Here is a 24,207-nt window from a genome sequence, read left to right as displayed (position 1 = left end):
GAATGTTTCACCCTCGTACAGCAGGATAAAGGTTTGCACTTGTAGACACAAAGCTCAAAGTGAGAAACAGAATTTCATCAGATCTGAAATAAAGCAGGAGCCAAAGTTAAGATGCACATTCTTATTGTCAATTCTAGTTCATTTCAAATGACCCTGAGCAATAGTCTGTGTAAACATTTCTACATTCGCTCCAAACTGATAGAATAGAGAAAAGGAAAGTCTGTGCGTCCTCCTCCACAACATGACATATTTTCTATCCTCACTAAATATGAACAAGGGAGTCCATTCCTTTTTTAGGCATGCTGGTGTTCTTGTTTAAATGTTGTATTTTACTGTGCGAATACAAGGAATAAACATGACACCAAATGATCAGTTACTCATCAAAGATTCCACATTGCTTTATCTTTTCAAACTTTTAATGTTTTGCAGTCGGCTGTAATAGAAATAAACTTCATCCAGTATAGTTATGTTGTGTACAACGAGTGCATTCAGATGCTTCAGGAGTAGATATGTACTGCATAAAAAGAGGAGATATCAACGTGCTAAGGAAAAGACAGAGCGCAGCAGAGATCAGTCTGAGCCAGACTCTGGATCAGTCTGCACCATTCAGTCCTCTTCTGGGTGATGTAGGCCGGAGTGATGATCTGCACAGGAAGGCGTGGCGAGCCCTCCACTGTAACCTTCTCACATAAGGCCTCGGCGATACAGATAACATACATCCCACAGTCATAACTGTTCTTCTGCGACGGGCAGGGCTCCTCCACAAACACAGCCTTTCTCCCTGCACCCAGAAAAGGCTCGAGCTTGCTCGCGATACGCCGTGCATGCAGAGAATTGCTGCCGTTTTGAGAGTCATAATGGGAAAAGTGGTTGGACTTGTGATGATAGACCAAGAGGCTCCAGTGGGACCCTCCAGCAGTCTGATTAGAGTTGTCGTTAACAGCGAGAAAGACCCAGTGACGAGCAGCGAGATCCAGTGGCTCCAGAAAAAGGGCTAACTCATCAGGGCAGGAAGCACACTTGATGAACTGGGTGACCTCTGGGCTGATGAAGGTGATGGTGTCTCCCAGGACTCCGAAGCGTTTAGCAGCGAAATATTCAAAAGCAAAACCAATGACTTGGTCATTGAGCCAATAAGGTCCCTCGAGTAAGGACACATCAGAGCGCCGCAACAGGCTGTCCTGGAAGCTCAAGACGACAGGATCCATCCTTCAACACGATAGATGTCAGTCTGAAAAACACAGGAAGGATTTAGTGACACTAAGCCACAAAAATGTTCTTTATATTCCAGGTATGTCAATCAATCAATCAATCATTACTTGTATAGCGCCTATAGACGCTTTACAAAAGAGCATATGGGATAACATGCAGGAAGGATTTCTCCTTTGTGTGCACATAAAAAGAATATGACTCTGGTCAACTTTGCGTTCTTTGAACAACTATTAAAAAAATAAACGTTCAACTAAAACTAATATATGGTTTCGGACAATTGATCCCAAAAAATTAGGCTATAAAAAATATATATTTACCTTAAAAATAATACCAAACAACTAATTGAATAGACATCAATTAATCTATGAATCAAGAAAGCGATCAGCAGAATTATGGATAACGAAAAACATGATTAGTTTCAACTCTACTGTGGTTAATAATATATAATTAATCAATAACAAGATCATAAGCAAAAGACTCTTACAGGAGTGATGGTGTACAGTGGAGAGGGTCAGACAAAGCGAGCTGTTTGAAAGGGACTTTCTTTGTTCATAACACAGAGTGTATACACTAAAGCAGGGGTGGGCAACTGGCGGCCCGGGGGCCACATGCGGCCCTCGTCAACCCTCAACGTGGCCCTCAGGTCAATTTTTATATATCAAAACATGAAGAAAACGTGACAAAATGTGCCATGAAATCATGAAAACCAGAAATATTTCCATAATAACATTTGATCACTGGTATATGTTGAGTTAAATTTGAGACATAATCGACTGTTATCGTTTTTTGTATCCTACAATTTGGCCCCCTGGCAGTCAGAATTAAATGAATGTGGCCCCTTGCTGTGACCAAAGTTATCCCTGCACTAAACCATTACCTGAAAACAATACAGTTTTAATGTAGAATATTTAATAACTTGGATTGTTCTCAACCATTGAAATCTTCAGTGATATCATCTGAAGTTCCTAAATGTCACTTTGTAAGTCACCCAAATGAAAAGGATGCAGAGACTGAGTGCTGCTCATAGAAAGGTTCTGATGATATCTTCTGTGGAGGAGAAACAGTATGATATATTAAATGTTAAATGATGCACTAACATTGATCGAGCAGGGACAGACACAATGATAGTTTTCATCTTGACTAGGTACGTTTTTTAGATGTAGAGACAATGTTGAGAGATGTCCAAAGGCTCCATAGTGCTGATGTCCTGTAAAGTCACTGCGGAGTGTCACATTTACTGCACTGCGTTTCCTACATCTGAAACTGTCTTTAGCTTTAGCTATGAGATAGCTCTACCCACTACTTTTTACCCACTAAGCTAAACAACTCAGCCTGACAGTCATTTTGCTCCTCAAAAAACACATCCCATTTAGCGCCGAACTAAAATGCACGGTGTTGATTCAATGTCCATACCTGTAATAGACACATTCAAGTAGAAAGTAACACGAAACCCCGCAGTCTTGTCCCTCATTGCGATGACTAACGTAAACCGTTGGAGGAAGACGTTAACTGCATTGCGACAGAGTGCGTGCGGCGTTACGTTTCAGAAAAGGTTGCCGATCTGTTTCATGACGTACAGTGATGGAGAAAGTTATCTGCGCTTGCATTTAACATGTCTTTACGATGAAAACAAACACGTATACATTTATCAACACAGCTCAAGCTTTGACAAACTCATATGTACTAAAAATGAGTGGCTGAAATGTGTTTAAAAAAAACTTCTCAAAGTACGAGGTGTGATGCGTGTGCATCGCTACCGTGCTATTTGCTGCCTACTTCCTGCTTTGTCGCTCAATCCGTGGATGTAGTGCTCTGTTCATGTACTCCTCGGAATTCCGAGTTTTAAAGGTCGCTCTATCAACTTCGATGTAGCCTATATTTGAACTATATGTCGTAATGTAATAAATTGATATGGTGTGTTTTATAGATGAAAATTGACATATGTTATGATATGATGTAATACCTTACATTTAATTTTTTTTAGTTAGGTAACAGATTAAATGTAAGCAAAACGTAATTTACAATTTAAATACAGTGCTTAATTTCGTCCGTAATTTTTCAGAGTAACACGAAGTCAAGTTGGTCAGTAAGGCATGTCAGATACATGGTCAGATATCTTTTATTTATTTATTTTTTAACAGTTTCCAGATATGCTATCACAGTTACCGAGAATTCCAACCCCATTTGAATGCAGCGGTAAGCTACTACCAAACTGGATAAGGGCTTCAAAGATGGCGTCCTATCTATTTTTATGAAATTGTTCACTACGCATGAAGGACGCACAGTAGCGCCGTGAATTCTGTGAAGTGCTCCGATAAAAACAGCTCACTTCGTTGTTACAGTCGCTCCTTTACACTGTTGGGGCGTAGCCTAATGAACCAGAGTGTTTCAGTCACTTGTTCGACCACTTCTCGACTCTCAGTGATCTCCGGTGTCCTTCCTGAGGAGGCTTGTCTCCGCCCTCCTCCTCTGCGTTTAGTCCCCGCCCAGCAGCGCCGTGAACGCGCTCTGCTGCGCGTCCCCGAGCGGCCGCACTGATTAGCAGCAAGGCAAAGTAGAGTTTTTCAGCGACCGTCAAGCCGCGGAGGAAGGACTGCTTTATAATAACACACATCGAAACAGCGAACACGCACGGATAAAAAAAAAACAAAAAAAGAAAATGCGCAAGTTTACGGCTTGGACTTGAATATCAAGGAGTTTTCTGGAGGCGAGCGGCCGGGAGCAGAGGAGGAAACAAATTAAATCAGTGGGAATGCAGGGAATTAAATAGAGACTTAAGCATTTTGTGTGTGTGTGTGTGGCTACAAGTGTGTGTGGCTCTGCAGTCCCATCGGGAGAGGAGACGACAAAACTTGAATCCTGCTTACTTTACGTCTGACTTCAGTTTCTCGTCTAAAGGTAAGAGTGTGATGATCAGGAGTTTGATACTGTTGTGTGGTGGTGGTGGGCTGCCCGGTGTGTGGGGGAAAAAGAAGAAGAGGGTCTTTGAACTGGAAGCAGCCGATGAATTAAGAAACTTGCTCTTTTAATCTGCAGTGATTTGTGCAAAGAGGGGTTTGTGTTGCAGTGCTGCTTAAGGTGTGTATGGGCTCAGGCAGATGAGTCGTCACAGTCAAAGGTGTGTTTGGTGTGTTTGTGTTTGTGCTTGCAGGGAGAGAGCATGAAAAAGTTTGCGTGGCTGCTCAGTGACTTGTCATTTCACACTGACTACCTGCTCCACATCTAAAGCCTCACATGTGACACTGAGGTACCACAGCCCCGTGGTCCTGCTTTGATTTACTTAATCTTATTCATGTATTTATCCGAGGTCATACAGTCTGGAGCAATGGATTTGATGTAGATGCGCAACATTTTTTTTTTTTTTTGGGGCAGGTCGATGTTAAACACAAAAGCAGGCAGAGCAGACTTACAGGGCGATACAGTAATGAAATGTGTCAAAACGACAACAAAGCAGGTAACAAACAGAACCACTCAGCTGCCTATGACACATAAATCTGTTATTTAATATTCATATTCAACCGGGAACAGGAGGAATGCATGTGCTGCTTTGAGTGTGTGGCTGCAGCAGGGTGGGGTTAATGTTTACATGTATTATTTAGTGCAGGTCAGACAATGCAGCTAATAATGCAGTGAAGGCTGTAACAGAACAGGGAGGTCTAACAAGGTGAAGAAGCTGCTGAATCATAGCTGAACGTCTCAGTGGACACAGAGTCTACTTCGAGCTAACAGCACCAGATCTGATGATGATGATGATGCCTTTAATGTACCTCGAGAAAGCTGGTATTTTGTAATTACTCTCGTGTTTCTGTGGACACTTTGCCTTGCACCACGTTTGTTCTGCTCATTTGGGATGGTTTAGGTATACAGGGCGTTGTTGTTCTTGCTGATCATTTATTGTTTTTAGACATTTAATGCATCTGAAACTGGGGATGCTGCAATTGCTTTAACTGAGATTTAGTCAAGCGGCTTCCAGTGGGCTAAGTTAGGCTCTCTAACAATCTTAATCCGCTCCTTTTTATAATTAGAAAAATAACAATTTAAACAAAAAGTATTGAATAAATATTTAAGGATGCACCGACGCATTGGTTTAACATCGCTATGGGCCCCGGCATGAAGTGATGTCAGTAGCCGATGTTTGTCTGACTGTCTTGTCAATGTCATGCTGACAGGTTGGAACACCTGACTGCTGATTCAGAGAAGAGGTTAGTCACCTGTTGGACAAACTCTGATCTGATTTCATGGTTAAACATGAGAAAATGTTGGCAGTGTGGAAGTCTTACACTTAGTAGTAATAGTAATTAAAAAACATCTACATCAGAATCGACAATCGGCCAAATTGCTATTTCAAACATCGGCGTCTGTATCGGCCCTGATCTTCTCAGTCGGTGCGTCTATATTTTTCTTTAGGAAGGTTTCTTCCAGTTAGAGTATGTTACCTCTCACCCTGTTGATGCAGTTATGAAAAGCTAAAGATTAGTAGGTTGTCAACAGATTTTATACTGCAGTACTTGTCGATACCACGTGTTTTAAAATGATACAGTCTCACCAATATTTAAATGATCTTTATATGCGGAAAGTACTAAAGCTTTTAAAAAAAACTACAGATCTTCAGTCAAAACTTTAACCAAAAGCTGCAATGAGTCAAAGAGAGGACACTGTCTAAATTACACAAATACAGACCAATGTATTGGTACAGACACGTCGCCAATGTATTCGTGCAATTTAGAAGTTTGCCTGCATTTTATGGTACTTAAAAACAAGATATTGCCGAATATTGGGGTCCAAGGATATCGATTTTTGCTGCTGTTGTATCGATATTGTTTGATTTTTACTCATCAAAGTGTAAAAATCTGTTATCATGGAATACTAAAAGGGATTGCATTCATCACAACAGTGTTTATCTGAAGATCATCGTTTTATTAGTCGGCTGTTTAGCCCACACAGTGTTATATCAGTTGTCAAGCACAGAAATAGGCTACATTTTTTGTCCAAGTTTGTAGCAGGTGTTTTAAGCAGATGGGATTTGGGAGAGTAATACTTAAACAAGAAGATGCCGCATGCGACATTTTGATTCTTAAAAAAATCCTCCTTATCTTTTAGAGTTAAAAAAGCTGCATAGTTAAAACATGTTTGTCTTTAAATATGTCTGCCTACTTTGGTACTTTACTTTCCTAAAAGAAAACCCAAGAACCACCACGATTTCTTGGGCTAATAGTGCTCAAAGCTTCTTAACATCATGCTTTTCTTGGCCGAAGTTTTTCTCTTCTCTAAGAATAAAATCATTTGCAATCAGCATCTGCAAAACCTTTAAAGAGAATGACTTTAATTCAAGTAGCTGTGAGGGTTCCCCTGAGAGCTCGTCCCTCCCTCAGATCAGCACAGGTGATGAGAGTAAAGTGGGCCAGTCCTGCAGGAATGTGAGCTCTGAGAAGACACAGCTGCTGCAGCCTGAGAGGAGGCCTGGGCCGAGACTCCGGCAACTGGTCCCTGTTGACATCTGACACCCCGCAGGCCCCCGCCGTCTGCTATTTCTAAAAAGATCGCCCTCAGTTTGTATCACACCGGAGCCATGTCTGTACTGACGCGATATCACCGGCACCACCTGACGACTGAAGCTGTGGCTTGAGGTTAAAGGCTCAGTGTTTGAAGCTTTGCAGGAGCTAAACAGGATTTTCTTCTGGGAACCTTTTGGAGAAGGAATAATCTGCCCCTTTAAAGATATACAGTACGTTTGGGCTTTTTGCCTTTTTTTTGATGGGACAGTGGATAGAGTGAGAGCGGGAGTGGGAGAGAGAGCGTTTGGTATGACATGCAAGATAGCAGCCTCATGCTGGACTTGAATCCGGGCCGCTTGCTTGGAGGACTATAGCCTCCGTACATCGGACACTATCTAACTGCTAGGCCCCTCCGCGCCCCTCGTTGGTAGAACATTAATAAATATCTTTTAACCCGATAAGATTAGTTTGGAGGTCTTTAAATTCGTAGCACTTATTCCAAAGTTTCAGTCGTTCATTTTCACAATTGCATCACGTGGCTCCAGTCAGAGTTCTCTCAGTGGAACAGTGACAAACTTCAGGTTTGGTCACCTTGTAGTACATCATGTCCTGTAGGCACGGGGTGTGGCCGCACATCTGGCCAGTCTCGTTCTTTGTGTCCAAATTCATTCACACGATTTCACATTTATTGTCTGTCATGTTGCAACGACCTCCAGTAGCTGAACTTCCTGTTAATGAGTCACTTATTAAGAGTCGGGATAATTCAAATGTCACAATCCCCAGGAGAAAAAAAAAAAATGTTTTGCAGCCTGTCGCTCGTTGCTGTGGACGTGTCATCCTGGAAAACTATGTGCATAAAAATAACCTTTAAACAGTCAACTGAATCCAGTCGTGAGCTTCGAACCACCTCTGTGTGAGTGCAGCTCTTTTGAGATGAAGACCAGCTGAGGCATCAGGATGAGAGACAGCAGCCACCACTCTGCACTATTTAGTCCTCCAGTCATAAAATATATATCAGCAGGCATTAAAATAACTCTGTCCTTCTATATCACCTCTGTGAAATACAAGGTGTCTGGGATTTGATGGAATTGATTTCTGGCCAATTTGTTTTGAATTGTAATTTTTTTTTATTGATCTCTCCGTTGTTTTTGTTGTTGATTACAAGCGTTTGTTGTTGTGTTGATTGTTTTAATATGCTTGTAATCTCGACAACCTTAAGGGAAACCTCAGTGTCCATTCTAGAATAAATAAAGGTTACTTTGAATTTAACAGTTGTTCTTTAAAAACACAAAAGCATTGTTTTTGTTTTTCGTAACAACCTCTCTATGATGTCACTACATCTTTGCACATCGAGATACCCTCCTATAGTCTCAAACATGCAGGTCACAAAAAAGGACTGACTCCGTCCTCGGGCCCAGAGGTGTTACCTGCTCCACCAAATCACAGCTTTGGTTATTTTTTATTTTTTTTGAAAAAAGGAGTCATGTGCTGCTGCAGCCCACATGATGGGGACGTCCTGGAAAGTGTTGTGTGGCCTCATGACGGGATTGTGTGGCGTAAGTGATTGGCGTCCACATGAAGTCATTAAAGAGGAACCTGCTTGTGTTGCACTGAACAAAGCTCCCCTTTCTTTGGTCGGCCATTATATGAGGGAGGCTTTGGCCTCAGCCTCCCCACGTTCTGCATTTCCCCTCATTAACTCACTGCCACAGTGAGACCGGGAGAAGAAAGTGCATTGTGTTGTTCTTTCTAATGCTGTTTTCATGGAATGAGCCTAAATTGTTTCTTTTTAATGAATCCCTTAAAATGGGGAAAAAGAATCAACAAACATACTGTGATCCAGCGGGGAGTCCAGTTTGTTTCTCCTTTGATTAAATTCAATCCTCTGAGGTTCGCTCTGGATAGAAAAGCGTGTGTGAGACGTTTTTGTTGTGGATGACAATTCCCCCCTTTTTAAAGATTCATCTTTGGGCTTTTTATGCCTTTTATTTTAGAGATAGCACTGATAAGGTCAAAAACAGGGGAGAGAGAGAGAGTTGGGAACGAAAGGCGGGAAAGGAGCCTCAGGTCGGATTCAAACCCGGGCCGCCCTCTCTCGAGGTCTAACCCTCTGTACATGGGGCGCGCATTAACCACTAGGCTATCGGCGTCCACAGCCCCTTTGTTTTTTAACCAAAGCTTGAAAGTCAAGCCGTTCTTTTCTCAGAATTTTGTCAATTGATTGAAATTGATGATCAGCTGTGAGCTTTTAACTACATTGTCCCTTTTTATGTCAGTACGGTGCCACAACAAATTATTAATTCCGCCAACACTGGTCTCATCTTTAACCTGTAAGATGAACATTACTTAGGCTTCCATAAGCTCTGGCTTTCTACTCGGCTTTTAGGTGTTTCCACTCAAAAACTTTTCTGAACGTTTCAAGTCAGTCCACATTGTTTTTACTTAATCAGACAAAGGCCTTCAAGTCGTTTAGGCTAAATAAACTGCAGCTCAGCTTGCAGTCCCTTACAACGACTCTCTGAACGAGCCTTTTTTTAATGTGACATTGCTGGTTTTCGTGACAGAGGTTGTTTGTTGTGGAGAAAGCTAATTCGGTGCTAAAGAGAAACTCTGATGCAGTCCTTACATTAAAACATGCTGAATGCCTACAAAACAAGCTAGCAGCAGCTCAGCTCACAGCCCCAAAGAGTGGGGGAGAGACGATGATTCTTAAAGATAATGATTATAACCATGTCTTTACCTGTTTTAATCACTGGGTATGTTTGTTGTGGAGAGTTGGAGACTTGTGTGGATCATTCAGGAGAGATTTGAAGACACAGTGTGACTCTGGGTCTTCTTGACCGACAGGAGTCATCGACAGTTTGGGGGAAGTCCTGATGTCATGCAATGGAAGTGTATGATATGCGCTCAGACATGTTTGATTTTTAGCATAATGTGACAATACCATATTAAGTAAAAGGACTGGTAAATGTCTTTTATTTCTAAATGCTTCAGTCAGGGTAGAGAGGTAATTGGTGAAAATCTCTGCACAATGGCCGTACAGGTAATATGACAGCAGCCTGCAGCGACCACGTTACTGCAGGGTGTTTTTGGCAGTGGACCAGGGGGAACTAAAGTTGTGATTTGCAGAATTTTTGTGTGTTTTGTGACACAGCTGTGACAATAGCTGGTGGCCCCCTGCAGCCTCACGTACAGACAGGACAGGGCCCATGTTTAATCCTCAGGCATGTGCTGTTGTGTAACGGTACACAACACGGTTCGTTTGCAGAGCAGAGCTGACATGAAAACGGTCAAACCTTCAGTGAGAAGTTGGATAATCTTGTTAAAGCCTTGGCAACATTTGGTGTCATTGGTTACTAAACCAAACGTTTTACATTCCCATTAAATAATCAAAGCTGTGCCAAAATGTTTCAGTTTCAAACAGGAAAACAACCGATGGTAAGCTGTTTCTACACTAAACATTATAACCAAGAAGAAAGTTAATTAGATTTAACTCATTGCCAGGATAAATGCCAATGAGTTACACGAACATTTTTGTAAATTTAGTTTATTTCAAGTAGAACTAAACCAATTAATCTGCTAGTTTTTTTTTACTTTTAGATAAATACTTACTTACTTTGAAAACACATTTAACAGTTCACAGACTTCAACTTCTTTTCATAACAATATATACATTATATGTATATTATTTTATTTTTTTAGGGTTTATTTTGGGGCCTTCTACGCCCCCATTTTGAGACGAGACAGTGGACAGAGTCAGAAATCAGGGAGAGAGTGAGAGAGTGGGGAAAGGTTATAGGTCGGACCCGAGCCCGGGCGTGCACACCAACCACCAGGCTACCTGCGCCCCCATTCATGACAATATTTCCAATGTTCTTCATGTCGTTATACCTCTCTCACAGGAAACAAGAACATGTTTGTATGTTTTCTAAAACCCTACAAGAGAAGGCACAGAGTGTAGATTTGAGAAGACTGTAATGAAAAACATGTTGCACCCTTAAAGAACTGTCTTTCAGGTGTGACTTGTGATAAAGGGGTATGGAACTAAAAGAATGTAAAGCTGTGCAAATAGAAACCTCTCCTTCGGTTGGTTTTGCAGTTAGAATTGTCTTAAAATGGTTAGAAATCTTTCAGAGTGTAAATTATTATTATTAAATTAAGACCTTTTTAAACACAAGTCCTCAAAAGAGAAACATTAACTGTGTCGTCTTAAACGTTCATCTCAGACCAAAACGTTCTCCTCTGTCGCGGTGTACAGAAAGTTTTTGAGAGCGCGGTCTCTATGGTCCTCTGCGGCTCTTATCTGTGAGGAATTCTGTGGTTTACAGTAGTCTGTGCTCTGTCAGAACGAGGCGAGAGGGGAGGAAGAGCGGAGATAGTCGTGTGTGTGTGTGTAACTGACAACAAACAGGCTGTGATAAGGTGGATTTCACATGAGGCCTGAAACATGCTCACTAATAGCTGAAATTCTTCCCCTGTCTAATCTGCACTGTAGCTATCAGTGTAGTAAACGAGCAGAAGATACCGGCTGCTTTGAGATTATGCTGAAGTGTAACCATTAACTGTCGATCTTTGCTCTTCAAAGTGGGAGTGACACCTTCATAGTGTCAAGATGTCAAATATTGAGCCTGACATAAAATCACATTCAGTAAATGGACTTAAATGATAAATGGACTCCAGTTTATAAAGCCCTTTTCTACTCTTCTGACTACTCAAAGCGCTTTTGCACCGCATGTCACACCTACACATTCACACGCTGATGGCAGAGGTCGCTATGTAAAGTGTCCATCAGAAGTAACTAATCCCATTCAGACGCATTTATACAACGCCGACAAAATTAAAAGAGAGAAGAGATAAAATGGTTTTCAGATTATTCTTTTTTTAATTAAGTTTTATTTTTGGGCTTTTTATCCCTTTTTTATTTAGAGATAGGACAGTGGATAGAGTCTGGAATCAGGGAGAGATTGTCCGGAATGACATGCAGGAAAGGAGCCACTGGTCGGATTCAAACCCAGGCTGCCCGCTCGGAGGTCTTTAGCCTCTCTGTATGGGGCACACGCACTAACCACTAGGCTACCAGCGTTCAAAATTGTGTCTTTTTTAAGTGCAATATATTTAACTGCAGCTTTGATACAGAAACAGAGGCAGTGGCTTATTATTCTGCTTTATGTCAAAAAAGGAAAAAAATGCTCATCACATTTTCCCAGAGGTCATTTGGTGTCTTAAATTGACGTTTTCTTCCTAACCAACAGTGATAAACCCAAAGACTCTGAATTTAACATCTGAAATGACTGAAAGAAGCAAAACCCTCCTTACAATTAGGAAACTCGAAACCAGCAAATATTTGACAAATGTTTATAAAATGACAAACAAGTAAACTGATTTACTTGTTTAGATTACATGGCGATACTCTGAGGAAAAATGACACAACATGACGACTCAGGTATTTCTGTCTTACTAGTAAAATAACTTTTGAAGGTACAAAAACACAAGAAGTAATTGTCAGTGTATGAAATAGAGCCTTGGACAGTCTCAAAGTAGTCATTGGTCGTTCTGTCAGTACATGAATAATAAAGATGTATAAGATGTATAAATCCTCCACTTTAGTCTCATAAGGTTTGTCGTACCACAATGTTCATTTAAATGTCCCTCTCCTTTAACTATACCTCCACTCCTCCTGATTCCCGATGCTGTATTCCAGAGCGCACAATCACTGCAGTGACTGAGTAGTCTGGTTAAACGATTACGGTCAGGCACCCTGGAGACGATTAAAGGGTCCCCATTGTCTCTGCAGAGTCCCAGTACTCCACTCAGCCTGAAAGAGTCCACTTAAGCTGCCTGAACTTAGAAAATGTTTTTTTTTTTTTTTTTTTCTCTACATGTCATGCCGGCTGAGCTGCAGTGCAGAGCAGGTGAGCTGCGAGAGCAAACTCAAAATGTCAGCTGTAATGAGTTTTCCTCCAAGTCCCTCTTTAGTGGATGGAGAGTCTAAACGAGCGAGAGACTAATGAGAGTTCAGATGGAGGGTCGGACCGTTCTGACCTCAACACACACAATCAAGTGTTGTTCTGAGAGAAATGAAAAAGCAGTTTGGGTGTTCATGCTGATTCTCTGTGAATATTTGGTGAAGTAATTGAATAGTCCATTTCACACATGCACTGAGCTTCGAAAATGTCCCCAAACTTTCTTGGTGAGCTGCATGTTGTGAACACAAACAGCCACATTTTCACTTTCCTTGCCAGCCCCCTAGAAAAATGTACATGTGAAGTCGGGTCGAGCTGATGTGTGAACGCAGAAGATAATATTCAGTATAATTCATTGCTAGTGCGATGTTAGTGACATATCCTGCAACAGGTGAGATCTTTGTGCACGTAATGCTGTTTTGCACTTGTTTTTGTTTGTCATTTATTTCCAGTATTTTCTTTATACTGTGAATACGTCCTGTTACAAGTAGCAAAAACTCTCATCATAGCACCAGACTCTGTTGATACATCCGCCGTCTTGGATAAGTTGTAAACATTGTAGTGTGATTTCTGCTGCCTCCTTTTTTTTTTTTTTACCTCATATTCAAAAATGAATATCTCCAACTGTGAGGGATGTGTGTGACAGGGCAACTCTATAAAAATGTCAGGGGTCAATTTTTTTTAAAGAACTTACCAGAAGTGCATGTGTGAAAGGGGCTAGTTGTCTATTGCCACCCCTTGAAAGTCAAAAATCAAATCAACAGACAACTTACATTTTGTCTGTTAATTCCAAGCACTTTATTTTAAGCTGTGTCATGAACACAGAGCGATGCAGAGGAAACAGCATGAAAGCCTCTAAAGACTCTGAAACACCAGCCTCATGGCATCAGGGCTTTCCTTATACTATTTAGTAAAGCTTCAAGGCTGAAGCCGGCTGGTCTTTAACTTCATTTGTTTCTCTCATAATAAGGAGCCAGATGTCTGATGGCTGAAATCCTTTACCTGCTTAAAATGACAGTGAGGAAGTTTGAAACACTGAGAGAAAGGAAATTAAATGTCCTGCCAACAGCTGGTATAAATGGAAAACTGTGACAGATGTGCAGTCTGCAGGTAAAACTTAACACTAATGCAGGATGATACTAAGGCCTACAGTCTAGATTGATTAGTCAGATGAGAGAAAATTACTCAACAACACGAGAAGCCAGTAGCTTGATTAACGGATCAAGCTCCATTTTTCATGCTTCTCTTCCTTTTATTTCATCACTATCAATGTTTGTTTCACAAGTGGAGCTGAATGTAATGTAAAAAAAACCCCACCATATTGCTTCCTTCCCTACATGTCCATAAGCTGTGCTCCTTTGCTTTTCTTTTTGTTGCCTTCACAAACACACCAGACCCTGACTGAATAAAACAAGACCCTGCATGTTTTCTGGGGTTGTCAGAGAGCATCCTGGGAAATCTCACACTGAAAAGGATGATACCAAAGTTAAACATATTTGAGCGACTGCTTCCTCGATGAAGGACTGCTAGAGCACAATGTTGATCTAATACCGATAATACAAAGTGATCATGTTTGTCCTCATTCCAGAAATGTGTGTTTATTTCTATTTTAACCGCAGTTTGCTGAATGTAAAATGAGCTGCAAAATGTTTCTCCACGTCACCTCTCCACAAGCTCTTCTGTGTTTAATAAACTATGAGGTCACGAGGAGGAGAGACTCTGCAGAGACTCTCACCGAACTCTTCCGTCATCTCCTCGAAGCCCACAAAAAAAACCCAAGCGCGTGTGTGTTATCATCCCGCTGCAGCTCTCTCTCCGTCTCCGTGTCGACTTCATCTGACTGCAGCAGCGGGCTCAGATTTCAAACCGCCTGCGGTCTGCTGCAGGCACAGAGACAGCCGTCGTCCCCCCTCCGTCCTCAGAACAGACAGCGAGAGCCACTGTAACGCTGCCCTGTAATTACAGGTCATGTTTTTTTCCCCCCTAATACGTTAAACAGATGTGCTTAAAATGATGCTGAACACTCAGACCCCGAGTTAGACATGATGACCTGTCATTACTATCGGCTGGGGAAGGAGCACAAGGCTTCTGTTACCTAAATGATTTAGGTAAGAGGTTGTCTGATTACAAAAGAGTATTCACCTATCTTCTTTTTTTATATTTAATCTTTATTAAAGGAGGAAAAAAACTCTATGAAAGGCAGTTTTTGACAATCAACGAGCAGCCACACATACAAATATAAGAGCTCCACGCCTCACTGTGGGGACATGTTGGTTCCTCATAATCTCCGCCTGTGAGCAATTTATTTCCGTACATTTTTAATGTCTCATTCAGTCGCGTTAACTCACGTTAAAGTTTTAAGGAGTTAACCTCGGCCTCCCTTTGTCTGTCTTGCTGTGACCTTGGCCTCAAATGTCATTTCAAGTGGTCTTGAAATTACCTTATAAAGTCTTAAATTTAACTTAGCATTTGTCTTGAAACCTTTCTGTGCTCTAACCTCTCTCCTTTTTTTTTTCTCCAATATTTCTCCTAGTTTTACCACGTTTCTGTTCGTGGAGCTTTTTAGAAAAATTCCAAGACTTTTTAGTTCGGGTAAAATCAGTTATATCTGGAGTAGTTCGCTTGCCTCTTCCATCGCTCAAACACCTGTTTGTTTGCTGTTTGCCTGGCAAACCGAGGGGCGTCCTGTGTAGGGCTGCCTACCGTCTCTGGTCAAAACAAACAAACCATTCGCTGGCTGCTGCTTGTTGTCAGAGAAGCCAGCACTTTCAACATAGCATGTTTCCTTAATGTCTGATGATATAGTAAGGTCATGTGAGGTTTTCATTCAGTAGATATCTTACATATTGCTCCTTTAAAATGTTATTTTCTTCACATTTAAAAAAAAGTTAGAAATAGCTCTATGGTATAATTAAATGGAAACAACTTACCTGAAAACAAAAATCCACAAAGAACTTGAAGAATAAATCACAGTTCTCTTTATTTGTTTTCATTTTCTCTTCAAGTTCCTTAAAAGAATCTGTTTTGGATGATTAGCATGAAACAAAAGTGACATCTTCACAGTGTAAGTGAGCTGAATTCTTTCATCTGTTGATGTTAGATGTGGATCTGTTGAACTGTCTCTGAGTTTAGTAGGACAACATTTCAAACATACCACCTTTCAAACATATCCTTAACTGTAGCTGTCAAACGCTGACGTATAAATACTGTTTTTATAGGATCCTCCTTTGATCACTGGTGCCCACTCATGTGTCATGATTCACAGCGATGTCTTTGAAATAGCTCTCCATGTAGGTGTCGGATGCCCTGAAGGAAGAAATCCTCCCTCTGTATCATTATGTAACGCTTCACAACAGAGACCTGTGGCAGCTAATTCAATCCAATTCACAGCAGTTAATTGACCATGAAGAGGACGAGAATGTGTCCCTCCCCTCGGGACAAAAACAAACTCTCTCTTGATGTTTGCATGTCTTTTTTTATGTGTGTGCACACGATTGACCTCTCTGCAGGTACCTTTAAAGAGGAAACAGTGTTGATATCGCTGAGTTCACATTAGAGGACATCTGTGCTCGTCTCTGTGAGGTCGAGGCGTCTTGGCACCGAGCTGTGTGAGCAGCTACAGTCATTACTGCTCGTCTCCTCTCAGCCATGAAAGACGAGATGAGTCCTTTTGGCACCCGCACCCTCGCTCACTCTGAGTGTGTGTTTGTGTGTTTGTACACATGGGCTCATTTCTGTTTGAATTTGACCCTTCTGCACACACACACACACACACACAGACAGACTCCCTGCTGGTTTGGTGGGTTGTCTTTAACATGTTGTGGAGGAAACATGTCTGAGTCCTGGATGCTCCTCAGTGCCGGCTTCCCTCAGACCAGAGCAGGTTCAGAGGGTCTGTTTGGCCCAGCAGAGTCTCTTTCTTGAGGGGGAAATGGAGTGTGTTTAATCCAGCTCACGATACCTCATTGACATTTACCTCATCGTCTTCTTCCTCTCCTCAATCCTCTTCTTTCTGACTCCCTCCTGCTCTCCTGCATGATAACACCTCAACAACCCCTGTCTACAGAAGATTACGACCACTTTCATTCACTTTTACTTAACTTTTAAGTAAGGCCTCACTAATACAGGACATGTAAGACAAAGTCGAAATATCTAAACTAATTAAAATTGGACTAAACCCATGTTATATAAATAAAGATTTTTTATTTTTGGGCTTTTGTGCCTTTATTGGAGAGATAGGACTGAATGGAGGGAGAGAGAGTTAGTGGGGAATGACATGCGGGAAAGGAGCCACAGGTCGGAATCGAACCCGGGCCATACATGGTTACGCTATCAATTCACAAAGGTTCAAAGCTGCTTTTGGAAAATGTTCACTTCTCACACTTATGACATGATCTATGAACCACCCAGATACTGATGTAGTAACCATTCCTGTGATATTTTAGAAAATAAAAGTCATCAAGTGCAATTCTGGATTTGATTTCCCAGAGAACAATTAAACACTGTAAATCTTTTTTTTTTTTAAAAACTACAGCTGTTGATGTTCCCTTCATTCACCGGCCCTCTGTTACTGCTGGGTGTTGTATTTTTCCTACTCCACCGGCCAATCGTAGCCACCGTGCAGCGTCATATTGATATTTCCAGAGCTGGAGCAGAGACTGAAAGGAAAAACACATTTTTCCACTCTCTGAAACAATAAAATGTAAATGTGAGGTCAGGCTAAGAGCGGCGGCCTTGTTTTAGACTCAACATTTTAACACCAGCGCTCAATAGTTGGACAGAACATGTTACACCAATATCTCCTCCTACAGGAGCTTTATAATTAGAGCATCAATATAAAGATCATTATTCAGTGAAGGGGAACACACAATGGCAGCGGGGGAGTCTGTGCACTACTTGAAAGGCTTAGAATTGAATGCTTCTCAGATTTATATATATATATATATATGTCATGTCATTGTGTCATAGTCGTATCTAGAGCCTTTAAATTACAACCTCAGGCTGTTTCATTGAAGAATCGTCCATACCGCCCTCCACAAACCATTAGCTCACATCTTGTTTTATGGCTTTGAGTCTCTGCTTTAATGCGACATAATTAGACACAACACATCTGCATGTTGTTGCTTCCCTTTACTAAGAAATAAGAACGAGGAATGAGAAAACTCACAATGTGGGATATATGAAACGCTCTTAATGTCAAAGAAATAAACATGCCCTGTCTCCTCCTTCAGTGCAGGTCTCCTGGTCATTCTCTCACGGAACAAAAACATCTGTTTGTTTCAGATCATTTGCATATTATACTCTTCAAAATTGCCTTTTTTTTACTGGTTGTTTGGTTGTAACTTCTAAATCAAGATTGGAATTCTTCACCTACTCTTATTCACCTTAATTTAGTCTTCCTTAGAGCAAGAACGTTTGTTTGGAGGTTAAAACATCCCTTTAAGATTGTTCTGTAAAAGTCATCATTTTGATCTTTTCCTCTATCTCTATGTATGTTTCGCTGATCTACTCTTTTAAAGCTTTTTTTTTTGCATTGGGACAGTGTTGATGATTCTGCTTCTAAAATATAGTTTATTGATTGTTTGACAAGGAGCAAAGTTTGGTTAGTTTAAAGGTGCCAGAGGAAAGTCTGATTGAAACAGGCAGAGTCACTAAAGACAGGAGTGTTGAATAGAGCCCTGCAGCAGCTGACAGTAGAAACATAGCACAGGTCTCTTTTAGCGATGCTTCTATTGTTGTATGTATTTCACATAGGCTATGGATGGAATGATGATCAAATAAACTTGCCACTTGAACCTTGAGAGTTTGGAGCAGGTGTTTCGTGCTCAGCCGACACATTGAAGGACCCATCCTCATCCTCTGGACCATAAAACATATAAACTGAAGCTTGATTCGATGATCTCGATAATACTTGACTGTTTCATTCTTAGAAATCTTTGTAATGATTGCTTTGTAAAAAAACAAAGTTTCTGCACTCTGAAACCTTGTCACACCGGTCCCCTGTGTGTGCCTGCCTCAGATTGTCTGCATTGTTACATGACTGGTTGTGTTGCATTACGGAAGAAACCCTCATGTTTATTGCCTCCCCCCCCCCCCTGCACAACTGGCTTTGTCACTCTTTCACTCTTTCACCACAGCCCTAATGCCCCCTTTAGATGCAGATATGAACGTAAACAGTGCTGCAATGGAATACTAACACATTCGTATGTGGCGCCACACTCACTGTTTCTATTGTGGTTCAAGTTCGACCTCATTGTTTGTCTCCAATTTGGCTGGAAGTGAAGTCTCCAAAACTCCTTTGTCATGGTTTTTATATCTGACCAAGTGTTTGTAAATCATGCCACTGTTTTCAGCGTGGTGACTCTCTGTTTTTATCAATGAGTCGAAAAAGAAAACGGCTCACCAACATGAGATAAACCTGAAAATTGAAAAGAGAAATACAGTAGACGGGTTTTTGGGTTGTAGGTGAAATGGAAATATATCACCAAAGCTGTGATGCTGTTGTGATGGCGTTGTTATGTTGAAGCCCCCCCCCCCCCCGTGCTACACTTCCTGTCTCACCCAAAGCTGCTGTCATTGTCCTGGGAGTGGACACAGGAAGTGGAAATCTCCATGGCGACAACAGAGGAGTGGTGCTGTTTACTCCCACTGTTTGTATGGCTCTTTCCTAGAAGCCCCCCAGTTACATTTTTCAAATAACCACGATCTTCACAGCAGTCTGTATGAGATTAAGAGCAAAGAGTCGGATTATAGTCACCATAACAACCTGAAATGGATTTCATTCAGTGAGTCATAATTATCCAACCAGCAAAGTAAAGGTTGACTCTTGTGCATAAGATAACAACACTAGAAATATAAGAGTACATTTCAACTTTCAAACAGTGTTGCCATTTCTTCTGATCTTTTCCTGACTCTCTGACTCCTTTCGATGTAACCCTCCGTCATTTACAAGCTTTAGTCCTAACTAGAGATGTGTGAAAATTAGGGTAGATACCGATAAACAGATGTAGAAATGACAATTCAGCTGATGGTCAACTGATGTTGACGATCCCACCGTCTTAAAGGTCACTGAAAAATGTCTTACAAACTGCATGTCGCTGATCTTTCTCAGAGACGGTGTAAGACCCCCACGCTGCCCACACTTTCTTTCAGTTTGACAAATCAGTTTGTCGGTGACTTTCTCTGCCCTTCTTTCAGAATCAGATGTCAGGTGAACTTACTTGCCTACATTAAATTGACGCGACCCAACAGATACACAACGGCCACAATATTTGCCAACGGGACGATGTCTGTCGACGGGGTGGATATTTGCCGACTTTGATGTTCAACTGATACATCTCTAGTCCTAACCTTGTACTTTAGAATTTTTACTTTTTGTCTAAACTTAAAAGTCCCATATTATGCTTTTTTTTCCAAGTGTCCTGTGCATGTTTAGGCACATCTATGTGATAAAAATCTCGATAAAAATTTGTCAGTCCGACATCATTGTCAGTGTGAGATCACTGATCTAAGCCCATTGGCTCGTTGTGGCAAGCCCTGCAGCTCATATTGACATTTCCGAGACGCGTGCTGGGCAACTGACCAATAACGACAGAGCGGATCGGCAGACCAATCAGAGCAGACTTGGCCCACGTGGGGTCTAACGGTGTGGGCTCAGCAGAGTGTAGCTGACGGACTCAGAGCGTAGAGGGAGCAAGGAGGAGCAGTACATGAAAACAGACACTTTTTTCTAACTTTAGCTATTGTGAACGTACAAAAGTAGGTACATAGATTAAATATACGAACCCCAAAAAGGGCATAATATGGTCTCTTTAATAAAATTGAAGCCTTAACTCAAACCTGTAGGAATAGTAGCATTTATCCACTTTATCTCTATCCTAGGAGGTTTGTAATGGTGTATAGAAAATGGCTCAAAAAGAAACAGTTTTTAGATACACAAAGTCAGACAGTGTAGATACCAGAGCACACAGTAGCGTGCAGGGTATTTTTACATTGTTGTCCTTGGAGCTGCTGCACTCTGTATTAATTTCCTTCCTCTGCTTTCTCCCTCCACTCTCTCTCTCTCTGGCCCACTTCAGGCAAAAACAATAGCAGGTCCTGCGCGGCAAAGAGAGTTAATTCGGCAAACACACACGGCTCTTCCTCTGGTGACATGTTTTCTTGTCACCTGTTGGCGTGCGGCCAAAGGAATGTATAGAGGGAGTTAGTCCGAGCGCTTCATTCACAATGACCGGCCTTCCGTGATCCTCTGCTGTGAGCACAGACGGCTCTGAGAGGCCTTCAGTCATTTTTAATCACAGTGTGGACGCTGGTGCCAGCATGGACTTGTTCCAGCTCGGCCCCGGCCTCGCAGACTCAGGTGTCTTGCTGACACACTTTTTGTAAACCACAATAAAGACTAACACATTGTAGTTGACTTCCCTCTGTTTGATTTCAGGATTTTTCTTGTTTTTCTTTAATGTTGTCTTGGTTCATGTTGATGAATATTTTGTTTGTAAGTTTGAACATCTGTGTACACTTTTACCTACATTGACCCAAAGCTATCTACATTCTGACTTGAAGACCTTGTACTTCAGTTCCACAGCCTCTTGAGTCACATCAATCAGATAGCTTATATAAGTTTAAATCAGATCCCAAAATGTCAATAAATCAATTGATCTTTTCATCTTATTAAATCCATAACAGTGAAATGTCAGCGTGAGTGTGCTGCTCACAGGGCGCACTTCCTGAGCTGGTGGGTGAGGTTTGGTGCCGTGCTCAAGAGCATCTCAGCCGTGCTCAGGAAGTGAACTGGCGCCTCTCCTACCGGACCAATTTCCAGCCTTGGTCTCCACTGGGACTTGAACCGGTGAACCTCTGGTTACCAACCCACGTCCCTATACAGACTGAGCTATTGCAGAGAGCTTGTACTTTTTTGCCATGTGCTGCTTTGACATTTCTGCTGGTGTTCGCTCAGCTTTTAGGGCACAAATTATTGTTGAAATGGCAAAATAAATCTTCTGTACCTCTAGTTGTTGAACTTTATCAATAATGAGTACACAGACAGTGATGTCTCTGCACGCTGAGGCCGAGTTTGTTCCTTGTATCCCTCTCTCATTTATTGCTTTTCTTTCTGTCTTCTGCTCTCACTCTCACTTTCCCACAGCTCACATTTCCAGGAACCCGGCCTCCTCCTCTCTCTCTCTCTGTCTGTCTGTTTGTTTCTGTCTCTCCTCATTTTCTAAATCAACTCTCTCTTTCTGTGTGCCACTATGCCCTCTCAGTTTGTTTTTTTTTCTCACACTTGCTGTCTTTCTGAGTAGTTCAGTCCGAGCTCATGTTCCACACCCAGGCCTCTGCTTCCTCGTGGTTAGCAGTTACATAGACAGAAAGAGAGACCTGAGAGTCGTGTGAGTACGTGCTTCAGAGGTTGTAAAATGTATACAATGCTTTATTGCAGGCCCTGAAACCATGTTAGTGTCAGTGCTTGAGAAAGACAAACAAATCTTCCCTCTGGACTTTAATTGACAAGTTAATCCAGGACGGAAACTGTCACCTCCACTCCCTTTAATTCACCTGAGCTCATTCCAACCCAATGCTTCATCAGAGCTGTAAATCGAGCTCGACTACATATTAAGATTTTATTGGTGCATTTAATTTGACTTAATACTGATGTAATTGTTTCAGCCTGTCTTGTTTATATGTAAGAACCTGTTTTTCTATTGTACATTTTTTCTCAGGCACCCTCACTAGAGGCGACCTGAAACAAACACAGATGTCAAATTCTTTCACGAGTTGACTTCTTTTGAGAGTGCTCGGATTGAATGATTTTTATAAGTTTGAAGACGTGACATCGCATTATTTGGCATTTTGCAAGTAAAAAAGAGAATCATGACCCCCGTTATTTCACTTATTGAACACTTGTATCATCCTAGATAAAAACAGATACACTAAACAAACTTTTGCACATTAAGCAAATCAAATCAATCCTATGTTTATGCTTGATAATTGAATGGATCTGCAATGCTTATGAAATGCCTGCATTCAAGCTGTTAATGTTTCGGATTTTAACTTTAACAAAATAACAGTATAAAAAAACCCTCAATCTTTTTGCCTATAGTTGCTGTCTTAAAGGCTTTTCTGTCTCCTCTTAAAGACGTCCTCCAGTGTTTGTAGCTTGGTGCAGAATTCCTGACTTTACCTGTTGTCTGTTTATTTTTGTTGTCTTTACAACTTCTGAGCAGATTTCATCTACAAATACTTGTACTGGATTTTAATCACAGGGTTTTTACGACACTTTCCATGACGTTGCTGTTGTTAATTGGTGTTTAATTTACAGCCTCAATCCCATACATGAGCTCAGCGTACAGTAGAGCAGACAGACTGATACCCGGAGAGCTGGCAGCGGTTGCACTCTTTGCATTTCTGTGCAGGAAAGCTCTGCGAGAACAAAACATCTTTGTTGACAGGCAATGTAAGCAATGGATAGATTTCAATTAGCTCGTTGAGCTGATGCTGATTATTTAGAGAACGCCTTAATTGGCCAAAAATCTGATCTTTGTGATCAAATCTGGACATCCCTGTAATCATGATTCATGAACTCAGAGACAGAAAGATGCTGGAGGTCTGAGGCCACATAGTCATTTGCACCAGGAAGACATGCACATCAGAAAATGATTATGAATCAGTATTTATAACAACAGAATTGGTCTCTCTGGGATTTAAAGTAGTTCCAAAAATCCTTTTGGGAATTTGTCATTGTCAGCAAATCTACTTGTGCTGTCGATCCAAAATCTAATGTCCCGGTTGGTTCTGGAGCATTGATCACAGTCTACACATTTGAGCTTGAAGGAAACATTTTCATGTTGTAACTGGAATTTTAACAAAACCGCCCAGACCAAAATGTAAAAGACGCTGACTACAGCGTTGGCATCCTGCGCTCCCAGTTTTTCCATTGACCTAAATTAGCGTCAAACATGGTTGTTCAGCAGAGAGTTAAATACAGGGTGAAGTTACTGCTGGCTGCTCTGCCATATCCTCATCTTACAGCCAATTTACCACTCAGTGCAAAAAAGGTAACCACTGTCAACCTTTGACTTATTGGTGGTTTGTACACCTCTCCAAAGAAAACAAAGGTGTTAAATGTTAAGATGTTGTGGCTTAGATCTACAACTGTAATCAGAGCTCCAAAATCCAGATTTATCCGGGATATGTTGACTCTTTAGATAAAAATAATTATATGTATGATTAATTACCCCTGATAGCTTCTCTTCTGTTTATAAATCATCTCAATTCTAAATTATTAAAAGATGACATCCATGAATTGCTGTCACATCAAACCAAGTGTCCAAACCCTAATGATATTACTCTGATAATGATAATTAGATAAACCGGAAAAAGCTAGCTAATGCTAGCCTCTCACAATTTCTGTCCAAGTTGCATTAACTCTCACACTTTGTTTGAGGTATTTTCATCATTTTCTAGACCATTTAAAGATTTTATACGGCGAGGAAGGAACTCTAAGCTAACAAATTTACTAACTGATAGTTAGCTTGCTT

The 24,207-nt window shown here is 41.2% G+C and overlaps 2 protein-coding genes across 9 annotated transcripts in view; one reads left to right on the top strand and one right to left on the bottom strand.

The window, feature by feature from the left end:
- Positions 1-384: 384 nt before the first annotated feature.
- senp8 (SUMO peptidase family member, NEDD8 specific) lies at positions 385-3,017 on the bottom strand. The gene is made up of 2 exons (XM_061031143.1): positions 2,626-3,017; positions 385-1,231 (listed from the first exon to the last, which is right to left on the bottom strand). Exon 2 carries the CDS (start codon positions 1,206-1,208, stop codon positions 543-545), a length of 666 nt encoding a protein of 221 aa, XP_060887126.1. The 5' UTR covers positions 1,209-1,231; positions 2,626-3,017; the 3' UTR covers positions 385-542.
- A 779-nt stretch (positions 3,018-3,796) lies between these two features.
- myo9aa (myosin IXAa) overlaps positions 3,797-24,207 on the top strand; it is a 119,632-nt gene continuing 99,221 nt past the window's right edge. For all 8 annotated transcript variants that reach the window (XM_061029815.1, XM_061029978.1, XM_061030053.1 and 5 more), the window contains exon 1: positions 3,797-4,110. The gene's annotated coding sequence lies outside the window, so the exon portion shown is untranslated. The remainder of the gene's footprint in view (positions 4,111-24,207) is intronic.

The sequence above is a fragment of the Labrus mixtus genome, chromosome 1 (assembly GCF_963584025.1).
Source record: "Labrus mixtus chromosome 1, fLabMix1.1, whole genome shotgun sequence".
Classification (NCBI taxonomy): Eukaryota; Metazoa; Chordata; class Actinopteri; order Labriformes; family Labridae; genus Labrus; species Labrus mixtus.
The sequence above is the reverse complement of the archived record's forward strand: the minus strand, read 5'-3'. Positions and strand labels throughout refer to the sequence as shown.

Bases quoted from the DNA above. Each gene is read 5' to 3' on its own strand.
- senp8 (XM_061031143.1), bottom strand. From the start codon at position 1,208: ATGGATCCTGTCGTCTTGAGCTTCCAGGACAGCCTGTTGCGGCGCTCT.